General features: G+C 33.9%; 2 protein-coding genes across 4 annotated transcripts; both read left to right on the plus strand.

The window, feature by feature from the left end:
* The first annotated feature begins 4,826 nt into the window (after positions 1-4,826).
* Positions 4,827-7,407, plus strand: LOC114184384 (protein EARLY RESPONSIVE TO DEHYDRATION 15-like). Of its 3 annotated transcripts, none has more exons than XM_028071706.2 (4): positions 4,827-5,094; positions 6,268-6,654; positions 6,990-7,164; positions 7,306-7,407. In XM_028071706.2, the coding sequence occupies exons 2-3, from the start codon at positions 6,306-6,308 to the stop codon at positions 7,148-7,150; spliced, it is 510 nt and encodes a 169-aa protein (XP_027927507.1). In that variant the 5' UTR covers positions 4,827-5,094; positions 6,268-6,305; the 3' UTR covers positions 7,151-7,164; positions 7,306-7,407. The 3 variants fall into 3 exon arrangements, with proteins under 3 accessions (XP_027927507.1, XP_027927499.1, XP_027927502.1); XM_028071701.2 differs by adding an exon at positions 5,309-5,361 and having other exon boundaries at positions 5,011-5,094; positions 6,990-7,407; XM_028071698.2 differs by having other exon boundaries at positions 6,990-7,407.
* Positions 7,408-16,028: 8,621 nt separating this feature from the next.
* On the plus strand, positions 16,029-23,556 carry KOB1 (elongation defective 1 protein / ELD1 protein). Its single transcript, XM_028080703.2, has 11 exons — positions 16,029-16,520; positions 17,336-17,485; positions 17,607-17,659; positions 18,038-18,146; positions 18,262-18,396; positions 18,527-18,571; positions 19,220-19,407; positions 19,490-19,631; positions 20,426-20,472; positions 20,579-20,666; positions 22,991-23,556. The coding sequence occupies exons 1-11, from the start codon at positions 16,155-16,157 to the stop codon at positions 23,270-23,272; spliced, it is 1,605 nt and encodes a 534-aa protein (XP_027936504.1). The 5' UTR covers positions 16,029-16,154; the 3' UTR covers positions 23,273-23,556.
* Positions 23,557-23,664: the final 108 nt, after the last annotated feature.

Raw genomic sequence — 23,664 nt, forward strand, 5'->3', positions numbered from 1 at the left:
ATGATATCGTATAATGATGTGTTCTGGGTCATGCTTGAAATGAAAAACCTGTAAATTCTTGTTCTATTCGCATTTTCTAGATTTTTCTAGAAACCACCTGGCGGCGCATGAACTGCCGCCAGGCGGCACATGTGTTTTGCACCCAGTTTTCTGGGTTTCTTTATGAACCGTCGGACGGCTGAAGGAGATCCGTCAGGCGGCATGAACTAGGTTGTCCAGTTTTCTCTGTTTGTTAATGTTTTCATGGGTGATGATGCTGGGATTGAATTTCTATTGTGCGTGAATCATTGGCTTGATGAATTATTATTTGTACTTAGGTAGTTGCGAAAATTGCATGAATCTTTGCTTGATTGGGTATGAGAGGCTACGCTGAAATGAGATAATATGTATCGTATATGTTGATTGGTACTCTGTGAAATATCAAGAATGAAATGGAGGTTAATATTGAATTGAACAACTTGTTGCTAATGGTAATGTGTCAAAACGTGTAGAAGAGGGGTAATTGAGGAAGTTAGGGTTCACATCTTTGTAGGAAGAATCTGGATTGAATCCAGAAGTTTGTAAGTCGCCTGGCGGCCCAGTAGCTACTGCTAGGCAACACCCCAGTTCAGCTAGAAGTGTGAATATTGTGTGTATTGTGAGTGATTGTGTGTGTGTGTGGGATATAATATGAAAATAAATGAGAAGGTATGATCGAGATATATGTGTAAGTTAAAAGATTTGCATGTTGTTATAGATTGAAATTATATAAAACTGAAATTTATGTGCACCAGGTATGGTTGGGTTAAATTATTAAGGAATGGTAATGGATAATATGATGATTGAGTAAGTGGAAAATATCATAATTGTGAAATGGTTTGAAATGGTTAAACTGAAAATATTTGGTAGTGTGATTCTGTTTGAAGCGTGATAGTATAAAATCCAGGTGCAATATGATTCAAACTATAATGGTATGAACTATATAAACCTTAGATTGTATGATCAAAAGACTGAGAGTATGGGTGCCTGATGATGATTAACTTGATGGTATGTTTGAATGTATGTGATGTAATCTAATTATAGATTATGACTAGGAAACCATGTTGTGCTATAATGTCATGTGTTTGAGGTCCATTGGGGTCTGTTTTGGGTACCAAAAACTAGTAGTATTGCGCTACTGGTATGGCGTCTGACGGCGTGAGCGAGCCTCCAAGCGGTAGAGTCACAAACCAATGGTAGTAGTCACTCTACGCGTAGGGCGCTTGGCGGCAGAGATGGTTCCGCCATGCAAAATGGTGAATCATAAGGTCTGGAAGGTGGTTGGCACCTGGCAATGCGAGATGGGTGCGTCAGGCGGTGGCGGACAACGAGGCGCCTGGCGGTAGGGTGGAGTCCGCCAGGCGGTGACGGTGCAGTGAGGATTCTGCTGGCGCTTGGCGCCTGGCGTTGTGTGATGCTCGTCAGGCGATCTGGACCCAGATTCCGCCTAGTGGTGTGAGATGCGCGCCAGGCAGTTTTGGTTCAGTGATGGTGCGCGAGGAAATGTTTCTACACAACTTTAGGTGATGTTCATGATGCGAGGCTTTGGGTGGGGGCCTAGTTACGAGTGTATCTTGTATTGGGGTAACACGTGACTACTCTAGGTTGTAGCCTGGTGGTTTAGGAAGTCCAGTGGAGTGTGCGAGTTGTGGCTCGTACGGCGAGGTTTCGGGTGATTGCCCTCTTTAGTGTATTCTGATAGAACTTTGGTAGTCTGGGAACAACTACAAACTTATGTTTGTTTGGGGAGCTGCACTTGGTATCATAGTGAGATGTTGTGGCAAAGTTATTCCCACGTGTGGATTATTAGGTGATGGCCTTTAGTCGGAGGGGCTAATAGACACTCGTGCAACAAAGATCGATCATTGATCTCACCTAAAAGGTATAGAAATGATAGACGTCTAATGTAAGTTTTGGAAATGGAGATCTAAGGAAAAAGGGAAGGATTATACTAACCCGGGTTATGATATGGAGATGATGTAATTTATATTTTTATGATATGTGTTTGATTTATTTAAATGAGCTCATCCTATCTGTGTGTGTTTGGCAATGATCATGTAACTCGTTACATGGAAGCAGATGTTGATGCAAGTGAGCATGCAGATGCGTAGAGACGGAGTGGGAATCACTATGGGACCGTTTTCTTACACTTCATTATGGATTTTTCTTTTGTAACTTTTTACTTTAGAGGAATTGGTTTTTTAATAACTGAATATTGCGGTTTTAAATTCCTATTTATGCGACATTTGAACATTTAATTTTCCCGCGTTTTTGGGAAATTGCGAGAATAAATGTGATGTTTTATAAATTTTATTCTTATTTAGTTTTAATAAGTAATCACTACAAGAAAATGTCTTATTAGTAACCAATTTTAGTGACTAAAAATTCTTAGTCACTATAGTGACCAATTTAGATACCAATTTACAAAATGAAAATTTATTGGTTACTAAAATAGTCACTAATATAAACAAAAAATTATAATTGGTCACTAAATTTGTCACTAATTAATTAGAGAGCAATTTAGTAACTAAGTTATTTTGGTAGCCAAAACTTAGGTAGCTAATTTTTAGTGACCAATTTTTTTTGGTAGTCAAAACTATGGTAGCTAATTTTAAAAACCAATTTAATTACCAATTATAATTTTTTATTCACAATAGTAACTATTTTAGTAACCAATAATTTTTTTACTTTGTAAACTTGTATCTAAATTAGTAATTATAGTAACTAACAACTTTTGGTCACTAAAATTGGTTACTAATGAAACATTTTCTTGTAGTGAATTTCCGACTAGGACGTTACATATAACACGGGCAACATGGTTGTGGCCATGTGGAAGGAAAGGATGAGATTCCTTGGTGTTTTTGGATATCAAATCGTGGTTGTGGCCATGTGAGATCAAATGGTGGTTTTCCTTTGATGTGCTTATGATATCAAACAATGGTTGTGGCCATGTGGGATGAAGGAAGGGAATTTTCTTTGGTATAATTAACTGGATATATAATTGTTATATATATATATATATATATATATATATGTATATGTATATGATTGTTTGATATTAGCTCACTATATCTATTTGTGCGTGGCGATGATCGTGTACGCGGTATATGGGAACAAATGATATTACAGGTGGTTCTGGTGAAGCATAGGCTCGGAGCGGGTGCTAGCTTAGGAATTTTCTCGAAGTTTTATATTGTTTTATGTTTTCAATAAGTTGTAACTGATGATATTACTGGATCTTTGGACAATCATAATAGTATTTATATTCCATGGACTTTGGATTATTATTGGAGTAAATAAAAGTTTTAAATTTTCCGCATTTTTGGGAAATGATGTTTAATTAAATGGAGTTATTTATATTTTCTTTTTGATATTAATTAAATTTGTAATATCCGGATGGAATGTTACACTGACTTATCTCAATTTGATGAAGTTGCTTAACCAACACCACCACCACCACCTTCATACATGGATTCAGATAGTCCTGGACCGACTCCATCGATGCCATTTGCACCTTCTACACCATCCAATGGTACGTCATCATCTGGGAGGTCTAAAAGGAAATCTCTCATGGTTGATGTCGTTGACTCCCAATTTGCATCGCTCACAACCTGACTGGATGGATTCATGGAACACCTTGGGAGAACAAATCTTCACTTTGAGAAATTATCTAGGTGTGCTGAAAAACAAGTAGTAGTATTAAACAACAAGTTGTGATAGTTAAACAAAGGAATAATATTCTTCGTCGTACCTCAACATTCCAATATGCAGAGAGCGATATCTGAAAAATGTAAGCAGCAATGAACATACCAGATGATTTAGTGATGGAGCAATGTTACAACTTTCTCTATGTAAACTCATTCTTTGTTAAACAACTTATAAAAATGCCCCCTCGCGTTGCTTGTCAAAGTTGTATAAGACGATGACAAAAAGTGGTGGTTCTTTAATTTAGACTTTGTAGTAATTAAGTATATATTTTATTCCATGACATTTAAGTTGTAATTGATATCTTAATTGACATATTGGATATGTAACTTCCCATGTTTTATTGAGTTCCGAAATTAAATTATTAACTTCTATTAAAGGAAATTTCTTTTATTTTTTTTAAGTAAAAAAAGAAAAAGAAGTGATAAGAGTGAAAAGCAAGATGATGGTAATGATTTCATATCATTGCATAAATTGTCAACGTAATAATCAATCTCACAAATCTCTTTTATTTATAATTTTTTTTATTTTTTCAATTTAACTTTTTATTATAAATAAAAAAGTCAATTTCATTTTAATATAATTCATACCACTTACACTGCAATTTATATCACATTTTATCATAGAAGCAAATTAATAAACATATATTTTTATCATTAAAACATTTTTTAATCTATCGTACATATCTCATTCAAATCCAATCATTCATTTCTTTTTTAAATTCATTAATTCATCTGTTCTTTGAATTCATTAATCCAAACAATTCTATAATCTTAAATTCATTCACCATCTTCCATCAAATTCTTTCACCAATCTAAATACTACCTTAGTATAAAACACTTTTAATATCATATTTTATATATGTACAAAAATAAATGTCGAAGAATTAAACGGTCCAATCTCATAAATAAAAAGTTAAAAGAAAAATCAAATAAAGAACAATCAAACAAAAATCATAAATCCAAATTCTTTATTTTAAAATATTAATATTTTAAAATATTGATTACTGTGCAACCGCCCACAGCTAATTTATACCAAAGCAACCCTTATCTTGTCATAGCCCAGAACGTTACTACTCATAATTGAACCTTATCTGAAAATATCTGCTCCACCTGTTTCTTGTTCCACCGTCCGATCAGTTCTTTCTCTCTCCACCGTTGATCACTCGTGTCGCTTTCAGGCCACGTGTTGCTTCCACTCCTTCCTAACCTTAGCTTCGGTAGTTCCGAAGCTCGAGGCTGCTGTCCCTTTCCCTTTATCCCTTTTTCCCTGTCGTTATTTATCTTCCTTTGAGTCACTTACTCAGTCACTCTGCAGTTGTGATCTTTCTTCGCAAATCAACAACGTCAGTGTTGGGTACCCGGAAACTAGGTGACCATGGAGCATCATGTTTTCTTCATATGTTTGTGTGAACACTTGATGGCTGCAATTTTCTCGTGATCAATTTTTTGTTCTGTTCTGTTTCTTTATTACTTTAAATGGTAGTATATTGATCTAAGTTTCAGGGCTTAGATTAGATCGTGCTTTTTGTACGGATAGTAATATAAAGATTGCATTTTTTTAACTGGGTCTTATTCTGATGCAGTTAGTCTACTCTGCACCGACCTTTTTCTTTCAAGTGAATGAACCCTTTTTAAGGTTTTTTTTTTCTTTAGTTCTTATATGATGATCCTATTGTGCATAGCGACTTTCGTTTGTGTATGTGTGCGGGCAGTACTAAAAGATTGAATTTTTGTTGTTGTTTTTACTTTATTTCTCACTGGTTTTGAGTGGTGGTTTCTTTGATTTCTGATCTTTTTGGTGGGTCCGTGAGAGGGGGCTCGATCTTGTAACTGATCGCTGGCTATGTTGTTTTGGTTCTTTTGATCTCTGGTTTGATTGGATATATAGTGTTATGGGTTTGTTGTACTTGTGATGGTTGAATGTTAAATCAGGAGGGTGGTGCTGTTGCTATTTACAAACCATGAGTGGATCATGTAGTTGTTAGCTCAACTGAATGAGTCTCTTACATTGGATGTTCACTGGGTTTATTTGATCCTGTGATCTGTTTGTTATTCTATTTTCTGGTATAAATTCCTGAAACTATAGATCTTGCCTACACTACCTTGTTTTTAGGAATCGAACTAAAGGTAAAAGACTTTTCTTTTTACTCTTCTTTTTTCTTATCTTTTAAGTGATACTGCATTGGTGTATATAAATTCTCCATCACTTTCTGTTGTGATTATGCCTCGCTGCCTGGACCATTTTGAAAAGAAAAAAAAAAAGAAACACTTTTCATGAATCAAATTGCACCTCCAAAAGTATTTATAATTGAAAACAAAAACAAGAATCTTTGAGGGCTTTGTGTTTTTCTAAATGGAAAATTGTAATTTATGAAAATAGTTGTTAAAGTATGTCAAATGTTATTGATAGGGTATGGATAGTCTCAAATGTTGTCATTAATATGTTTGAGTAGTGTTGAATATATACTAAAATGAATTATGTTTTTTCTGATGCATGAACAACATAATGTAAATTGATATTTTGCTTTGGTGTACTGTGTAGATTGACTTCAAGTTAGTGTAACTGGCTGTCAAGGTGTGATGGCATTGGTCTCTGGAAGAAGTTCTGCTCTGAACCCAAATGCACCTCTGTTCATACCAGCTGCTCTTCGTCAGGTTGAGGATTTTTCACCTCAATGGTGGGATCTTGTCAAATCTTCAACATGGTTTCGTGATTACTGGTTGAGTCAGCATAAGGAGGAAGAGTTTGAAGAAGCTGCTAATGACTCTACTAATGATATAGAGAACATGCTCTCAGAATCTTTTGATCTTGTCATGGAAGAAGACTTCAATGTTCTAGAAAACGAGTTTGAGCAATTGGTACTGTCCTGCGAATCTCAAGATCATCCTGTTCAGGATAATCCTAATGATGGAAAATTGGCTACTCCTGGTAAGCATTGAAGCTAAACAGCTAACTGATCTGTGACTGTTTATAGAACATCTTTCAACATTTTCTTATGTGCTTGTCTACTTACATGATTCATCTTTGTTTCAAATGCTATATGATTTGTCTGTTTCAATTATGACATGTTTTATGGTCGTATTGTTAATCATATTATTCATATGTTATGCTTATTCTGTATGGTGGTGGTATCATTCATGTAAGTATGTGAATTACTTACTGTTTTTACTGCTATTGAAAGGATCTTTCCTTTTGAATGTTACATCTTTCAGTTGGTAGTTAGCTAATTTGTTTCTGCATTGTCTAATTTGTTTCTTGATCAGATCTTAACAAGGATGTTAAAGCTCTTCTTATTAACATGGCACCAAAATCACCAAAGGAAAGGGTTCCTAAGTCCCCTTCAGGGCTTGCAAAGCATGTTGAGAAGGCAGCACAACGTGTGAATGTGAAGGGTGTGTCTCACCGAATCCACCAACCTCGTTGAGGAAACATTTGAAGGTGATAGCTTGCTAGAGCTAATGTTACTCACTATAGCATGTGATCTCTGCTGAAATAATTTTTGTATATAGAGGGTGCAGTGTCTTTGTATGTTCTTGTTTCATGGTGTTGTATATTTTGATGGAGCCCTCTGAACTGTAGGTAGGTGAGACTTTAATTCTGACAAGCCAAAATCCTCGAACGTCGTCTATGGTTGATGAAACTTAATCTCATTTTCAATAAATCTTACATGGCATGGAACAACGTGTGCTAGTGTTTGAAGTGTCCTAGGTTCAATGTTCCTGTTGGAGTGTACTTATCAGCCTTATGATTTGTAACTTTATTAAAGGAAAAAGAAAATTAAAAGAGAAATGAACCTGAGAGTTTGTGCAAAATCCTGTGGCCAACCAAAATATTTGGAGGTAATTCATGCATGAGTTTGCTCAAGTGTTAGGATTTGATTTGCATGAGGCTTTTTCTCTAATGGTGAAGTCAATTATAATCTACATTATATATTATACTCACTATGGTTTCAGCTGGATGTAAATAATATATTTTTGGCTGGATGTAAAAAATGTTTTTTTTAAATGGTTTATTTTGAAGAAACAATTTATGTGACAGAGCCTCTTAGATTTGGAATTATAGCTTAAAATAAGCACCCTGATAATGGTTTAACAAATTACAATAAACGATTCTTCAATTTGTATTTTGGATCAACAAGAGTCGCTCCTTATTATTTTTCTCCAAATGTCAGTATCATGTTATCTATTTTATAGATGTTAATGACACCATCGTCATTTAATGGTCCACAGTTTTGATAAAAGTTTACAAGTTTTCTCACTGCAAAAGTTTCTCTCAAACATTTGGGTTATATAAATTACTTTCTTGGTCTTGGACATCATCTTGAGCAGTCTTTTTAGAGTATTATTATAATTTTTAATTTTTTAATTAAATTTAGAAAAGATAATTTATATAATAAAAATTAAATGAAATATTAGTGGATATCAGAGAGTATTTTTTGAAAGTAGTATGAAAATTAGAGAGTCTTGTTTAATTTATCATATAATTTTTGTGTGAATCTAATTTTTATTTTATCATGGTGTAATTTATGACATTTATTACTTACTTTCATATTCTTTTAGTGTGGCATTAATATTTGTTTTTCAAACTAAACATCATAATGTTTTTGGTTTCTCCGGAGATGATATGAGAGCTTTTCTTTTTAATATCTAATTTTTATATATTTTTTTCAATTTTTATTTGTATTTTTAAATGACAGGTACTAAAAGTATTTATCAACTCAATTTTTATCACAAATTTTTAAATTGTTTTTTATGAGTTTGTTTCTTAAATAAATATAAAATTAAGAGAATATTGATGAGAGAAGAAGGAAAGAAAAGAAAGAGTAAAGACATAGAGATAAAAATAAAATATTTAATAATTATTGAAAAGGATATTCTCAAATTATGATAAAAGAGATAAGAAAAAAGAAAAAATATAGAAAAAAATTAGTGAAGAAAGAAATTAAAGAGAAGGAATCGGGAGAAAAAAATTAGAGAAAAGAAAATTGAAAAAGAAAGAAACTGAAGAATAAGGTTGAGAAAAAAAAAGAAATAGAAGAGAAAGGAGAAAAATATAATGATAATATGGTGTTTTTAATTCAAATGTTTTTTATTTGTTCATTTAATAATTTTAAAGAAGAACTTTTAATGAGATGTTTCAATTATATTGGTCACAATCAATTAATAGTGTAGCATATATTTTAATTTTGAATTAGGAAACTTATAAAAGGATAATTTTTGGTCTTTTGTTATTATTATTTTTCGAATAAATGTATTCATAGAGGTTGAAGAAAGAGAGCATGATATGTTCTCAAGAAACTTTTGATTTTAGTAATTTTTATTTTTGATTAAATATAGAAAATATTTAATAGTAACTAAATGTAATATTAATGGGTATTGAAGAGTAACTAATGAGCATTAATGTAAAATTTAAATGATTTTTCTAATTCATCCTATAAAAGATACACTATATATTATATGGGATATATAGATGTTCTTAGAAAATTGAGTTGTTTTTCGAAAGAGTTTATCCAATTGAATTATAAAAGCTTTAATTTTGATCTTATTATATGGTAACATACGAGGTTCAATTTCATATTTTATTCATCTTTGATGATAATTAGAGATGACAAATAAACTCGTTTTAATGGGTATTGTCCGAACCCGTCTTGATTTTGACAGGGAAAGGGTATGGGTATGGATATGAAAAATTTTGATTTTTTCAATTGGGTATGAGAATATATATATTCCGTCATAATATCCATCCTTATAATATCTCCATCCTCTTTTAAATTATTAAAATATTCATAATTAATTAAATAACTCATACACACACACACACACACACACATATATATATATATATATATATATATATATATATATATATATATATACTTTCAATTCTTTATTTCTTCTAATTATTTGATTTGTCATGAAACTCATTCGTGTAACACTCCATTTAAATAATAATCGTATTTTAAATGAAATGTGTATAAGAAATGAGGTTTCAGAGTATTAACGTCACTCCATATGATTATCCCAGGGTACTTAGACACCCTATAAGAAAGCCTAAAACAGTAGAATCCAACCCATACAGAACATACAACAAACAAACAAAATGGTAAGCTAGAGTAGAAAATAACTTATCATATAGTTACATACTATTTCACAGTCCAAGATGTATATGTCAACCAAACATGTTATGACTTTTCAAACAATACACTAAGACTCAGACACGACTCATTCAGATACATATAATTAGTCAGATTCGGCGGATGCTTGCACTTGTGGTGGACTTCCCTGCTCTACCGAGCTAATTGTTACAATGTCTCATTCCCTACACATAAGGTTAGCCCTTAGTGAGTTCCAAGCTTCCTGCTATTCTCACCACTAGAGTCAATACGCTTTATGTGAAACTAACTGACTCTTTAGAGTGTAAGTATGCAACCTTATCTTGAATCCTTACTAAATTATATAGATGGGGCACCACCATGAAACTCCCACTAACAGGGTTCATGGAATTACGTCCCGACCAACTGAGGCACCACCATGAGATCTCACCTAGGGGCATGGAAAATGAGGCACCACCACGAAACTATCGTGGAATTACGCCCTAAACATACCAACAACATGTTTCTTTCATCAATATAACATCAACGTTCATACCAATTCCATGTCACCTTTATAACCAATCAAGCGATACTCATTTCATGTCAAGGTCATGCCAAACCCATCATCAACCACCCATAAACCTTTTTACTCATGCATATTCATTCATCTCATGCTTTAACATGGCAATCCAACCAAACATGTAGAAAACACCCAAAAATAAAGAAAGAAACAGGACCCAAGCACTATCTCGCCCAACTCTTGCTCAGGTCGAGAGGTCTCGCTCAGGCGAGCTCACTTCGTCTAGGTGAGGGCTCGAAAAGTGGGAACAGTAGCCTTCGCGTTCTCTCGCTTAGGCGAGACCTCCTCGCTTGAGCAAAATGGACTCTCACTCAAAACAGGAGCTACTCGCCTGAGTTACAGCTCGCACAGGCATCCTGGGAGAGTTACTGCTAATCTCGCCTAGGTGAGACACGCTCGCTTGGGCGAGAAAACCAGAACCTTCCACTGTTCGCGTGTGCTCAGTTCAGTCATTCAATCATATCAATCGCACAATTCATATTCATACCATCATAACTTCACCCAAGCATGCCAAGACACTAAAAACAAACAAGAACAACTAAATATGATTTAAAACGTGAAACCCTAACTTCCCTTACCTGGAAAGGGGCTAATATCAGACTTTGACCCTTAAGCCAACGAACCCAGTAGCTCCGGGAGTAGATTTAAGAACTGGAACAGCGGCAAAGAAAGGAACGAGGTTACTACAGTAGACCTCTAGTGGAAATACGAAAAGGAGACTTAGAAAGGAACTAGTATGAGCTGAGAGTTAACTTACGTGAAGTAGAGTAGGGGTTGAGCTAGCTTGAACTGGACTAAGGACTAAACCCTAGCAAAACCTCTATGGAGAGAAAAAGAGGAGTAGGCAAGCACTGTTTTGCAAGAATGATAATTGTGAGAGAGGTTTGGCTGTCTTAGGGGCCTTGTACACCTTATGGGTCATCCCTTAGGCTCATTAGATTTTTGGGCCAACCCTTAAATATTGGGGCTGAAAATAAGAGAACCTTACAATTTACATCTCCAATATATTTTTCATATTATCATAATATTTATGTAATTATGTTAAAATGATGTATGTCAATTAAAAATTTTTATGTCTCACATTTGAATATTTCTATTATTTTTTAATATTTTTATTTATTATACATTTTTCTTTCACATTAGAATGTTTAGTACTTTAAATTTAAGTGTGTAATAACATAAACCTTTCATTTACTAGGTAATATAAAAAATATTATTTACTTATTATTATTTATTTTTGTTTCATTTGAAGAATTTTTTGTTTTGCTAAAACAATTTTCGTTATTTCTCAACCACTGAGTATATATGTTGATATTTTACAAAATTTCTTAGATTTCTAAGGTATTTTTCATCTTATCATACCATTAATTATACATTTATTTTTTTTTGTGCGATTTATTTCAATAGACTCTCGAATTGTTTCTAAGACATACATTTGTTAATTTTTTAATATTTTTATTTGTTGTTTATTTTCATCATGTAGAATATTATTTCAATATATTTTATCTAATTATTTTTTATTTTCTAACTCATTATCAACCATACTGTAATTTTTTCACAATAATTGTATAAATAACTTTTATTTACTACAATATAAAAATTTTATGTCAAACATTTTTTTATCACCATCCAACATATATTAAAGTTCAAAAGATACAAAATCTATGTCAAACATTTATTATTAAGTTTATTATTTGTTCTTTGCATCAGTTTAATCAAGTGATGTATTATAACTTTTATTAGTGTATAAAAAAGAGATTCATTAGAATTTAAAAAATTAAAATAAACAAACATTTAAAATATATTTCAATTTGAATATTTGTTTTTCTTTTATATATTTTTTAAAATATTTTTAAATTTTATTAAATAAGTTTTTTTGCAAATTTAATAAATATTTTGGTTCTCAATAAAATTTCATTTGGTATTCTAATCTAAAATATAAACAATTATAATTTATTTCAAAATATTTGATATCGAAGAAACAATCATCCTCCTAATATTAAATATTTGATAATATTATGATTCCTTAACCGTATTTTTTTATTATTTTATAAAAATTAATTAAAATTAATATTGAAGTAGTAAAAAAACGGGTATGGGTATGGGTACGAGATTATACCCGTTACCCGGTGGGGATGGGGATGTGACAAAAGTTTGATATCCGTTGGATTTTGGTATGGGGATGTGGATGGATTTTTTTATGGGGATGAGTATGGGATAGCAAAACCCGTTCCCACGCCGCCTCGTTGTCATCCCTAATGGTAATATGTGACGATAAGCTTTATAACTTAAACTTACCTTTTCATAGGGGTGACAATACGGGTCGGTCCGACTTGTTTAGGCCTGACCCGCACTTGGCTCGTCCCGTATTTTCAACACGAGCTGAAAAGTCTGACCCGTCTCACATAAGTGTTGGTTTGGAGGCCATCCCACCTTTAAAAAGAAAATCATAAAGCTTTCTATGTTCAACAAATTGAAAAATTTTAACAAGTTCAGGCAATTAAGCAAAGACTTTGGGAAGTTAGATGATAAATTGATAATTCAACATTTATCATATTCATATTCGTACTTGATATATACGATGCATTCTTTACATTTTAGCACATTCAAAAATACATAATATTTGTCTTTTTCAGTCATACAAGAATTTGAAATGGTCATACAAAAGTCCAAAAGAAAAGTAACCGATATACAAAAGTGCACGTTTTTGTTTTTGTTTTGTTTTTTTTTATGCGGGCTGCAAGCTTTTGCCGGCTGGACTTCTGCGGGGCAACAGGCTTAATATCCTGATCCGTCCTGCATTTTTTAGCAGACCTACGAACTGGGTCATTGGACCAAGTCCATATTGTCACCCCTACCTTTTCATCTCTCTTGAACGTCAATATCTTTTTCGATCTGAAAATCAAATGTTCCCTATGTGTTTTTACCGGTCTTGCAATAACCTAGTCACTTTATGGCCATGATTCAAAGTAAATATATTTGTGACTCACTTCACAAGATCCACATGTTGTAAATCATTTCATTTCCTCTCTTATGGTATCCAGTTACAAATTGACTAAATATGACATTTTCTAAGATCTTAACTCTCTATAGTTATATAGTTTATGCACTACAATATCCATTCTCACTAAACTCGAAATTAGCTTTGAGTTTATGGTCCAACTATTCGACTCTGGTTGATTTGTAGTAAAATGCATTTTGAGTACCTTAAAGGACTCCATTTTATGGACGTGTGTCAATAATTAGGATATTTGTGATGATGATTAGGAATTTGATGGAGATGATTGATACGTGCAACCATATATTTATATTGGTTCAAATTTAATCTCTTGATGATTCTAATTTAACTTTTTATTATTTTTTCACAAAACTGAGAACTCAAAACGTTATTTGTGAAAATATTGTTTTCTTAAATTTTCTTATTTTTTTATAATTCAAATTACTCATAAATCATAAAACACCATATCTACCATATGCTAAGTTATTTTTTATTATGGAAAATGAAACACAAACTCTATAATTTCCTTGTTTTAATCTTAAACTGGTCTTAATTATTTAGAACCTATTATCCTTGCCTCTAATAAAAAATAGTAAGTCTAAAATGACCTTAATTTAATTTTTTAGGTTTAGTATTGGGAATAGCCGAAATAAGTCTTCAAGATGTGTGACTCTTTCTAACACTTTTCATCATACGACAAAATGATTTTATATGTAACACATAACTAAATAAATGTAAATATTATTTGTGTCTATATACATCTAACCAAAATTGACAATTTTTTTTTTATTAAAATTTTCAATATACTTAATACTGTTTAAAAAACTACTCTTTCTAGAAAAATATGAAATTGTTATCAAAATATTCAAAATTATTTAATTTGTAAAAAAAAAAGTTTGACTTTGCTTCAATTTTTGTTACTCAAATAATAATAAAGTTATTTTTAATGCTAAGTAAGCATTAAAAAAGAATAAACTTGTACTAAGCAAGAATTGAAAATATAGTGTTTAACTTAATTGAACTTTTTACATTTTCTTTTTGGATTAAAATCCTCAAACTCTCATTTGTTATGCAAAATTTTCATAAACTGTTTTTCCTTAGTATTGACGAATTAAATTTCACACTTTTTCAAATATTTTAAGTACAAAGTCAATAAAAATAAGATATTTTAAATAAAAACAATTAATTAGCAAAAAAAGTAACTTTATACTTTATGAAGCTCACCATTCATTATTAGATCATACTATAACTTTTGTAAGCAAAGGGTAAAGGTTTAACTTTTGTTAATTTAATTAAATTAAAAATTTAGAAAATTGGGAAATAATTGCAAATGTAAACTCTTAAAAAAAAGGAAAGAGTAAATATTCTTCTTCTTTTTCTGAAATAGAAGGGGCAAAGCCCCAAAATCATACACTTAATTTAAAAGGTACTAAGAAACAATTTACAACCTAAGTTACCCATAAAAGAGGATAAACAAACTCATAATCAATATGCAAATCTTGTGAATATGCTGGTTTATAAATATATTCTTATATTTTTTAGTTTGCTATATGTCTAAACATAATTACTTTTATTAGAAGTAATTAATTGTAAATAAGTGTTATTATATATAATTATTAATATACGCTTTTGGCACTAACTGTTAAATAGTCTCGTAATTTATTTATAACATCTAATTATTAAAAAAAAAAATCTAATGATTCTTGTAGATACTTAATGTAATGTAGATATTAATTGATATTTATGGTAGATATGCATTATATAATAATAACTTAAACAAGTTTTTAGTATGGACAAATGAATGTTAAATGATTTTTTTTTTTGTAAAATAAAAAAATTCCAAATTTTCTAAAATTACAAATTACATTTCTTTGTTCCTTTATAAAATACAAGTTTTTATTTTAATACCCGTATAATTTTTTTCTTTATTTTTTTATTTCACCAAAATTTAAAATCTTTAAACAGCATACCAATCCAATACTTTTTTTTTTCTCTTTTCGCTAAGTGAATTTCACAGAGTTCTCTAAATTTGTAAGGTATATTTTAGGTCAAATTGTAATTTTTTTTAATTTTTTTTTCTATTTCTTCCCCATAATTATGACGCCAATTTTAGATAATATGTTATTTTTTATTTGATCATTGAAACTGTATATATTTATTTCTTTAGTTTTACATTGATTATAATAAGTAGCACCTTAAATGAGTAAAGATAAATTTATTTAAAATAAGCAAATACGACGGATATAAATTGATAGTTGAATTTATAATAATTAATTCGGTATCATAAAAATAAACATATTTTTTATTTTTAAAATAATAAGTAAAATTATATTTTTAGTATAAAAAAATTAATTTAATTTAATTGTTACATATTAACGTCACTAAAAACTAAAATATGTTTAATCATTTTAATTATTAATAAAGTTGAAATAAATTTATTTTTTTCCATTACAATTTCTTTATTATACTAAAAATAAAATAGATTAATACTTATATTCCTTACGTATTTTAAATTTTAAACAAAATCTAAAAAAAAAAAAAAAAACTAAACTTCTAATCCATTTTAATTGAAGTGATAGTGGAAGATGTTTTGACCCCACTTCATGCTTTTTGTTTAGTTTTTCATATTTTTAAAAGGAAAGCTGTGCACACACACTTCAGACAGTTGACACCTTCCTTACAGTCACGGTCACGTTTGCTGCTTTGTGACCACCGGTGTTGGGTGCGTGCCAACCACCGCATCCACCGGTACCACCACCATGCCCCTCCCCAACAACCACCACCACTACGCTTCTCTCCGTTCGAATCCTTCTTCTTCTTCTTCCTCCTCCTCATCTTCCCATTCTTTCGTCTCCAAGATCCTCCTCCTCCTCACTCTCCTGCCGGTGTCCTTAGCCGCCATCGCGTTCATCCTCCAATGGCGCGGCGGCGTAACCGATCCGACCACCCTATCCTCCCCCGGTGGGTCCCACCAATACTTCCCCGGCATGGAGCCCTCTGCCCTCTCTCATCTCTCTCACTCCCAGTCCAACTCTGACTGTGTCAATCTTGGCCGCACCAATTCCCCTTCCTTCCCTTACTACCACAACTGGAAGCTCGACTTTGGAGCCTCTCTCACCCCCAAGGTTCCTTCTTTGCTTCAGTTTTTCACTTTCCCCTTCATTCGTTTTTTCTAATTTCGTTAGAATTAGAGGGTGTTACTGTTTTCTTAATTTTTTTGTTTGTTTCATTCTGCCTGTAGTTTGAACCAAATAGTAGGGATTTCAATTTTGGCTTTCTTTATTATTACTGGAAATGTCTGTCGGGGTTGCATTTTTTTTGTCATTGCTCTTTACTATGGCAGCAATTTGAAGCAAAAGGGTTTGCTTCATGATGGGGATTTTTGAATTTTGGGTTTGGTGAGTTAGATCCGGGTTGATATGGGTTTGTTTAGAGTAATTTGTGCTAGTTTTGGAGTGTGAGGTGTGGTGATTAGTGTGGGGGTTTATTTGGGAATTTTATTGGTAAATGATAATGTGAAGGTTGACTCTGAGGATGTTTTTGTGTTATTGCTCTTATTTTCAAACGATTTTATTGGTAGTAGTTATTTATATCTTTACAGTGCTCGTTGGAATGATGATTTGAGTTGATTCCGCTGATGGGTTTGATTGCGTTTGAGCAAATGCTGCGAATGAGATCTGTGTTGTTTTGCTTTTATGTGATCTGCTGTGCTGGATGCGTTGTTTGTGAATTGAGAGATTTTCTGTTTGTAGCAAATTTTTATGTGAAAATATGGCTGATAAAAAAGTGTTCTTATCCTTAAGTTATTTTATTGAAAGAATTTTTTTCTCATTGTTCATTTTTAGTACGAGAACTTGATTTACTTTATCTGTGCTTGCATATGTCTTGAGAAGTAACTGTGTTGCTATTATTTGATCCACATGTTTTTCTTGATGTGCAGATCTGTGTTACGACTAGTACATCTGCGGGGCTTGAGCAGATTCTACCTTGGATGTTTTATCATAAAGTCATTGGTGTGACAAATTTTTTCCTTTTTGTGGAGGGGAAGGCTGCTTCCCCTGAAGTATCAAATGTCCTTGAATCAATTCCTGTAAGTAGACAAACAGTATACTATCCATCTCTGGATTTGATTTTTTTTTTTAAGGTTTCGCCTTCATCCTTTCTCTTACATAATGATACTATTCTAATTTTGTTTATGTTGTTTAAACCAGGGTGTAAAGGTTATATATAGAACAAAACAGCTGGAAGAGCAACAAGCTAAGAGGTTGATCAATTTTATCATTTTCTTACAGACTCTTATGTGTTCATTTGAATTTTTCATTTTACGGTTGTAATAGAATAGTGTTCTTTGGAGTTTCTTGATTTGTAAATGGTGATATATGGAAGATGCTTTTAAGCATAGTAGTTTGATTTCAGTATGTCTGTAGTGGCCTGTAATTATTCTAGTTTTCTGTTTTCTAATTATTTTTGGTCATACTCATTACTATAAAATTTTATTTCTTTTCCTAGCTCATTTTATACTGTTACTCGTCTTGTCGATATTTAATTTCTCTCTTGTCTTCAGGATACTTGTTATTCTAAACTGTAATTTTTTAAGAGATGGTTTTGTTATGTTAATTATTTATTTTGTTGGTTGCATCAGCCGTATTTGGAATGAGACTTGGCTGGCAGGTTTCTTTTATAAACCATGCAATTATGAACTTTTTGTGAAGCAATCTCTCAACATGGAGATGGCTATTGTGATGGCAAGGGTATGGCAACCTGTTTTGTTGCACTAATCCTTACTTTTCTCTATTTTTAAAATTATGGTTTGGTTTGTAATTCGGTTCATTAACACTGTTCTGCTTGTTGAAATTGAAATATCAGGATTCTGGCATGGACTGGATTCTTCATCTTGATACAGATGAATTAATACATCCTGCTGGTGCTCGGGAATATTCTTTAAGGCAGTTGCTCCTTGATGTTCCAGGACATGTTGACATGGTCATATTTCCTAACTATGTGAGTAGAATCTGCAGATTCTTTTTAATTGCTTGGTATTGATGTATATATTTCATTGTATTGGAAAATATTTTGCTATATTTGTTTGATTCAATTTTGTAACTAGTGCTGCCGTGATTATCCTTTTTAGGAGAGCAGTATTGAGCGAGATGATATCAAAGAACCTTTTAGTGAGGTAAGTTGTGAAAGCTGTACACAGTCATTCTGAAAAGTGTCTAACTTAATGCAACGAATCTGAAATAAGTAGTATTTCATGGATATGATTATACTAAGCTCATCAATAATGTATGGTAAATCTGTTTGCAATGCTGTTTCTTTGTTCAATTATCCATGCTGATCGCTTTTGAATTTCCAAAATTGAACACACTAGTTCATTAAGAAAAAGTAATGGATCCTGTATATCTATACATAGTTGACAAACACATTGTACTGAGAAAGCTGATTTTACTTAAATTCCTTTGAGTTCAAGATTTGAGGTTATTACTAAAACTGGTGCATCGGGTCACTGTACTTTAGAGGGGATTAAAATCCTAAGAAGTTTGAGATGTTGTGATGACAAACATCTATTGCTAGATTGGGAATCATGTTGGACTTTTTTTCAGCTTAGGATATGGTTGTGAAAACTTCAGAAGCTTATTAGTCATTGAAATTGTTAACAAAAAAGATACCAGGTACCAAGTTCAAGACATATTAGACAAAATTAGCTAAATGAAAATTTCAAACTCAACTTTGATGTAAATATTGGAAAAATGATCAGTAGTACACTGCAAAAGTAAACCTAAATTATAAATTTGTAACTTCTTCTCCTGATCTGTCAAAGCAGGTATCGATGTTTAAGAAGAATTATGATCATCTTCCAAAGGATACATACTTTGGAATGTATAAAGATTCTGTACGTGGCAATCCAAACTACTTCCTGACTTATGGAAATGGAAAATCAGCTGCTCGGATACAAGATCACCTTCGGCCTAATGGTGCCCATAGATGGCATAATTATATGAAAACCCCAAAGTAGGATCTTTGAATCATAAGACATGTTTGTATCCCTTGACATTTCTGTTATTTCCCTGATAGTTCTTCTCAATTATGCCAGTGAAATCAAATTGGAAGAAGCTGCTGTTTTACATTACACGTATGCTAAGTTCTCTGACTTAACTTCTAGACGTGATCGCTGTGGTTGCAAACCTACAAAAGAAGATGTCAAAAGATGCTTCATGTTAGAATTTGACAGATCTGTAAGTTTCCAGAGTTTATTATTTGTTATTCTTTCTCCTGTCCTGTTCAGGTTTCTATTTTGTCAGAAAACAGGATTTCTCATGCCAGTATGTAGAAGGGTGTGTCGAGCTAAAATAATTATGACTTGATATTCGAAATATATATATATATTTTATGATAGAAATGGTAAATCTTTTGTTGAAAGTTTATGGTTGTATATTTAAAATGCTAATCTTGATGATTCAAATAGATAGATGAGATTTGTAGGATAAGAAATAAAATTATATTTTTGTAGTAACTTAATAAGCAAAACTTATAATCATCACCTAGGTATATGTATAAGCTATTTACTAGCTATTAATATCCATTCTATAGTGCTTGAGCTTGACTCATGAATAATTGAGCAGTTTGAACTTGGTTAGTTTAGCTAATTAAACAAGACGGTTGAGCACTTAACAAGCCGGAGTTTAATAATCCACAAATAGTTACTCATTTATACTCCTAATGGTATTTAGTAAAGCTTGGACTTAAGTTCTGTTATTATTAGTGAATTTTGGTAGAATATCTGTTTTCTAGTGTGGAAGGTTGACACTTGTTTAATTGAAAGGTCGATGCATTGTGACCTAGTGGTCACAGGTTAAAGCCTCACAAATAGCCTCCCTACATATGGGATAATGCTTCCTAGGGCTGACCCTCATTAGATTAAACAACGGAGGAGCCTATTGCATTGAACTACCCTTTTATACTTTCTGGTGTTATAATGTTAACTTGTATGTGTACACTGATTCATCCTAATGCACCTTATCAATTTCAGGCATTTATCATTGCTTCAACTGCAACTGAAGATGAAATGCAGAAGTGGTATGCTGGCTTCAGCTCTTCCTATTTATATGTGCTTATCTATCCCATGTTTTAACCACTGCTATTGATCTTCCAAAAACATTTGGGTCTTTGCTTGTTGATCCAGGTATAATGAGCATGTTGTGTGGGGTGATAAAGACCTAAAGCTAAGACTTTTGAGGAAGGGAGTATTGACTCGCATATACTCTCCCATGGTAAGTGATATTATTAATGGTAGTGAACATTAAATATTATTGCAATACATTGACCAAAAACTAGGGGTGGGCAAAAAATCTAATTTTATTGATCCAATCCACTTTTGCTCCAATCCAATCCATTTATAATCCATTTTATTAAAAATCCAATCCATTTAATAGATATGGATTTCAATCTAATCTACATTTTATATATTTTATGGATTGGATATCCATTTTATAAATCAAGATTTTTAAATATGGATAATCCAAAAAATTCAATCCAAATTTTCAATTTAAAATTTTAGTTGGGTTAGACTAAAGGTTGAGATGGAGTATGCTAAATTCAGACATGGACAAGCCTTGCTCGACGACCTATACGGATCGGCCAGGTCCGACGACCATAAGACATTAGGTAGGCCTAAAGATATGAACGGGCTAGGCGGGCCTGACAAATTGAACGAGTCAATCGAGCCCAACCATCCGAAAAATTCAAGTGAGCCCGATGATCCGAACGGGGCAGGCGGGCCCAATGACTTGATGAGCCAGGTGGGCCCGAAGACCCGAACGGGCCAAGCGGGCCCGATGACCCGAATGGGTCAAGTGGGCTCGAAGAACCGAACGGATCAGGCAGCCCCAAAGACCCAAACAGGTCAGGCGGGCCCGATGACCCGAACGAGTCAGGCGGACTCGAAGAATCGAACAGGTAAGGCGGGCCCGAAGACCCGAACGGGTTAGGCGGACTCGAAGACCCGGCAGGGTCACGCGGACCCGAAGACCCGAACGGACCAGGCAGGACCAATGACGAAAAAAGGTCAGGCAGCCCAAAGACTCGAACGAGTCAGGCAAGCCCAAGGACCTGGACGGGCCCAACAACCTGAACGGGCCCGAAGACCCGGATGGGGCGGATGACCTAGACAGGCCCGGCGACCCGGACGGGTCTGACGACCTACACGGACCTTACGACCCGGATGGGCACGACGACACGAACGAGCCGGACGACCCGGATGGGCCCGATGATCCAGGCAGACCTGACGACTCAGACGACTCAGACAGGCCCGACGACCCAGACGAGCCTGACGACCTACACGGGCCTTACGACCCAGATGGCACGATTACATGAACGGACGAGTCGACTCGAACGTGCTCTACGACCCAGACGGGCTCAACGTCCTGGACGAGCCCTACGACCCGGACATGCCCGACGACTCGGATGGGCTCGACGACCCGGACGAGCCTGACGACTCAAACGTGCCCGACTACCCGATTGGGCCGGACTATTTGGACGGGTTCGTCCGGGTCGTTTGGTCCGTTCGGGTCATCGGGCCCATTCGAGTCATCCAGCCTGTTCGCGTTGTCAAGCCTATTCGTGTTGTCGGGCTCGTTCGGGTTGTCCGGCCCGTCCAGGTCGTCGAGCCCGTTCGGGTTGTCGGGCCCGTTTGGGTCGTCCTGGTCATCGGGTCCGTTCGGGTCGTTGGGCCCGTTCGAGTCGTTGGGCCCGTCCGGGTCGTCAGGCCCATCCGGGGCATCCAGGCCTTAATGATACAAGTTTTAAAAAATTCAATTTAAATTTCTTTTATAAAAAATGGATTCTGGATTTTGAACTCTATCCAAATATTTGGATTGGATTTAAATTTTGATCCAAATATTTGGATATGGATTTTAAAAAAATCCAAACTACTTTTGCTAAAAAAATGGATTTTGGTCAAAAATTTAATCCAATTATTTAGATCTAAAATGGATGTGGATTGGATCATTAAAAATCCAATCCATGCCCACCCCTACCCAAAACGCTATCTTAAGGTTAACATACTACTGCTATTACTAAATCCAGGCCTGCTAATAGACCCTAATTCTCAACTACAAGCTTATTTCCTTTTTCATTGAATAAGTGAATCATAGATTTGGAAAGTAAAAAAAAAAAAAAAACGGAAGAGCGCCAGGAAAAAGATACTCACTACGAAGAGAAAGCTGGGCAGTTTCCCTAGTTGGTCGTGGGAAAACATTTGGCTAGTTATTTTTTTCTGCTACCTGTTTTTTCCTCCATTGCCAAACACATTAAAATGTGTCACTTAGGATGGAGATATAACTTGGTAAGAGTTAATATCTAACGAGAACTTTTACTTGATGGTATAAATAATTGCTTTTATCATGACCCTGTACTGATCAGAACTCCTAACGAAAATGTGAGCACTAGATTAAAAAAGATTTATAAGTTGATGGACTTCGTTACAGATTCTAAACATAGGAACCTATTTAAAAATCTTCAAACTGTTAAAGGACTTACAAAGTAATTAAACTTCTTTTTACGCTCCCAACTCATTTCCTTGTGCACTGCTCTTCAGGTCATAATCCAAAGTTTAAGGGAATCTGGAGTGTTCAGTTCTGTGATAGCATCAGCTCCATCCCTTTCCAAAGAAAACTTTCTGCTGTCAATTGATAGCAGTAATTCATCAAGAGCCGCTGGCTCTGTAACCCTCTCCTCTAGAAAGGGTGGAAGAACCAAAGAATCTGAAGCAGCTACAAGGAAAGTTTTGTCTATTGAATCTGCTGCATTTCACGAAGTGGCTGTGCCACCACTGTCTCCCCCTGTTGTAGACGACAATGATCTAATTGCACACAATTGATCTCTCTTTGAGCACCCTTCCATTCAAGTATCATTACTATCCTTCCTTTCAACGCCATACTGAAAGAATCTGCTGGGGAAGGAAGAACAACTTGGTTGGATTTTGTTGCTGCGAGCTTTGAATATTTGTGGTGTTTGTTTCTGATGTCCAAATGCCATGTGTTGAGTGTTGTCAGTGTAGTGGATGGCCCTTGATGAAAACAGTTAGATATCTTATTCAGTCAATTTTTTGTATAGAAACCTGAATGCCATTAATATGAATTGATTTTTTATGCCCTTTTTTAAGTCCAGGTACTAACATTGTGACTAGGATATTCGAATGGCATTTCACTTGTGTTAACTATTCTTTGTTACATGTGAACTTCTCTGCCAACCATTTCAAAAAGAATATCT

The sequence above is a fragment of the Vigna unguiculata genome, chromosome 1 (genome assembly GCF_037176805.1).
Source record: "Vigna unguiculata cultivar grain cowpea cultivar isolate G323 ecotype 2 chromosome 1, ASM3717680v1, whole genome shotgun sequence".
In the NCBI taxonomy this organism is placed as follows: domain Eukaryota; kingdom Viridiplantae; phylum Streptophyta; class Magnoliopsida; order Fabales; family Fabaceae; genus Vigna; species Vigna unguiculata.

Excerpts from the sequence above, each read along its gene's own strand:
- LOC114184384 (XM_028071698.2), top strand. The coding sequence starts at position 6,306 with ATGGCATTGGTCTCTGGAAGAAGTTCTGCTCTGAACCCAAATGCACCT. Across the intron at positions 6,655-6,989 it reads TGGAAAATTGGCTACTCCTG|ATCTTAACAAGGATGTTAAA; the intron begins GTAAGCATTGAA and ends TTTCTTGATCAG.
- KOB1 (XM_028080703.2), top strand. The coding sequence starts at position 16,155 with ATGCCCCTCCCCAACAACCACCACCACTACGCTTCTCTCCGTTCGAAT. Across the intron at positions 16,521-17,335 it reads GAGCCTCTCTCACCCCCAAG|ATCTGTGTTACGACTAGTAC; the intron begins GTTCCTTCTTTG and ends CTTGATGTGCAG. Across the intron at positions 18,147-18,261 it reads TGGCTATTGTGATGGCAAGG|GATTCTGGCATGGACTGGAT; the intron begins GTATGGCAACCT and ends TTGAAATATCAG.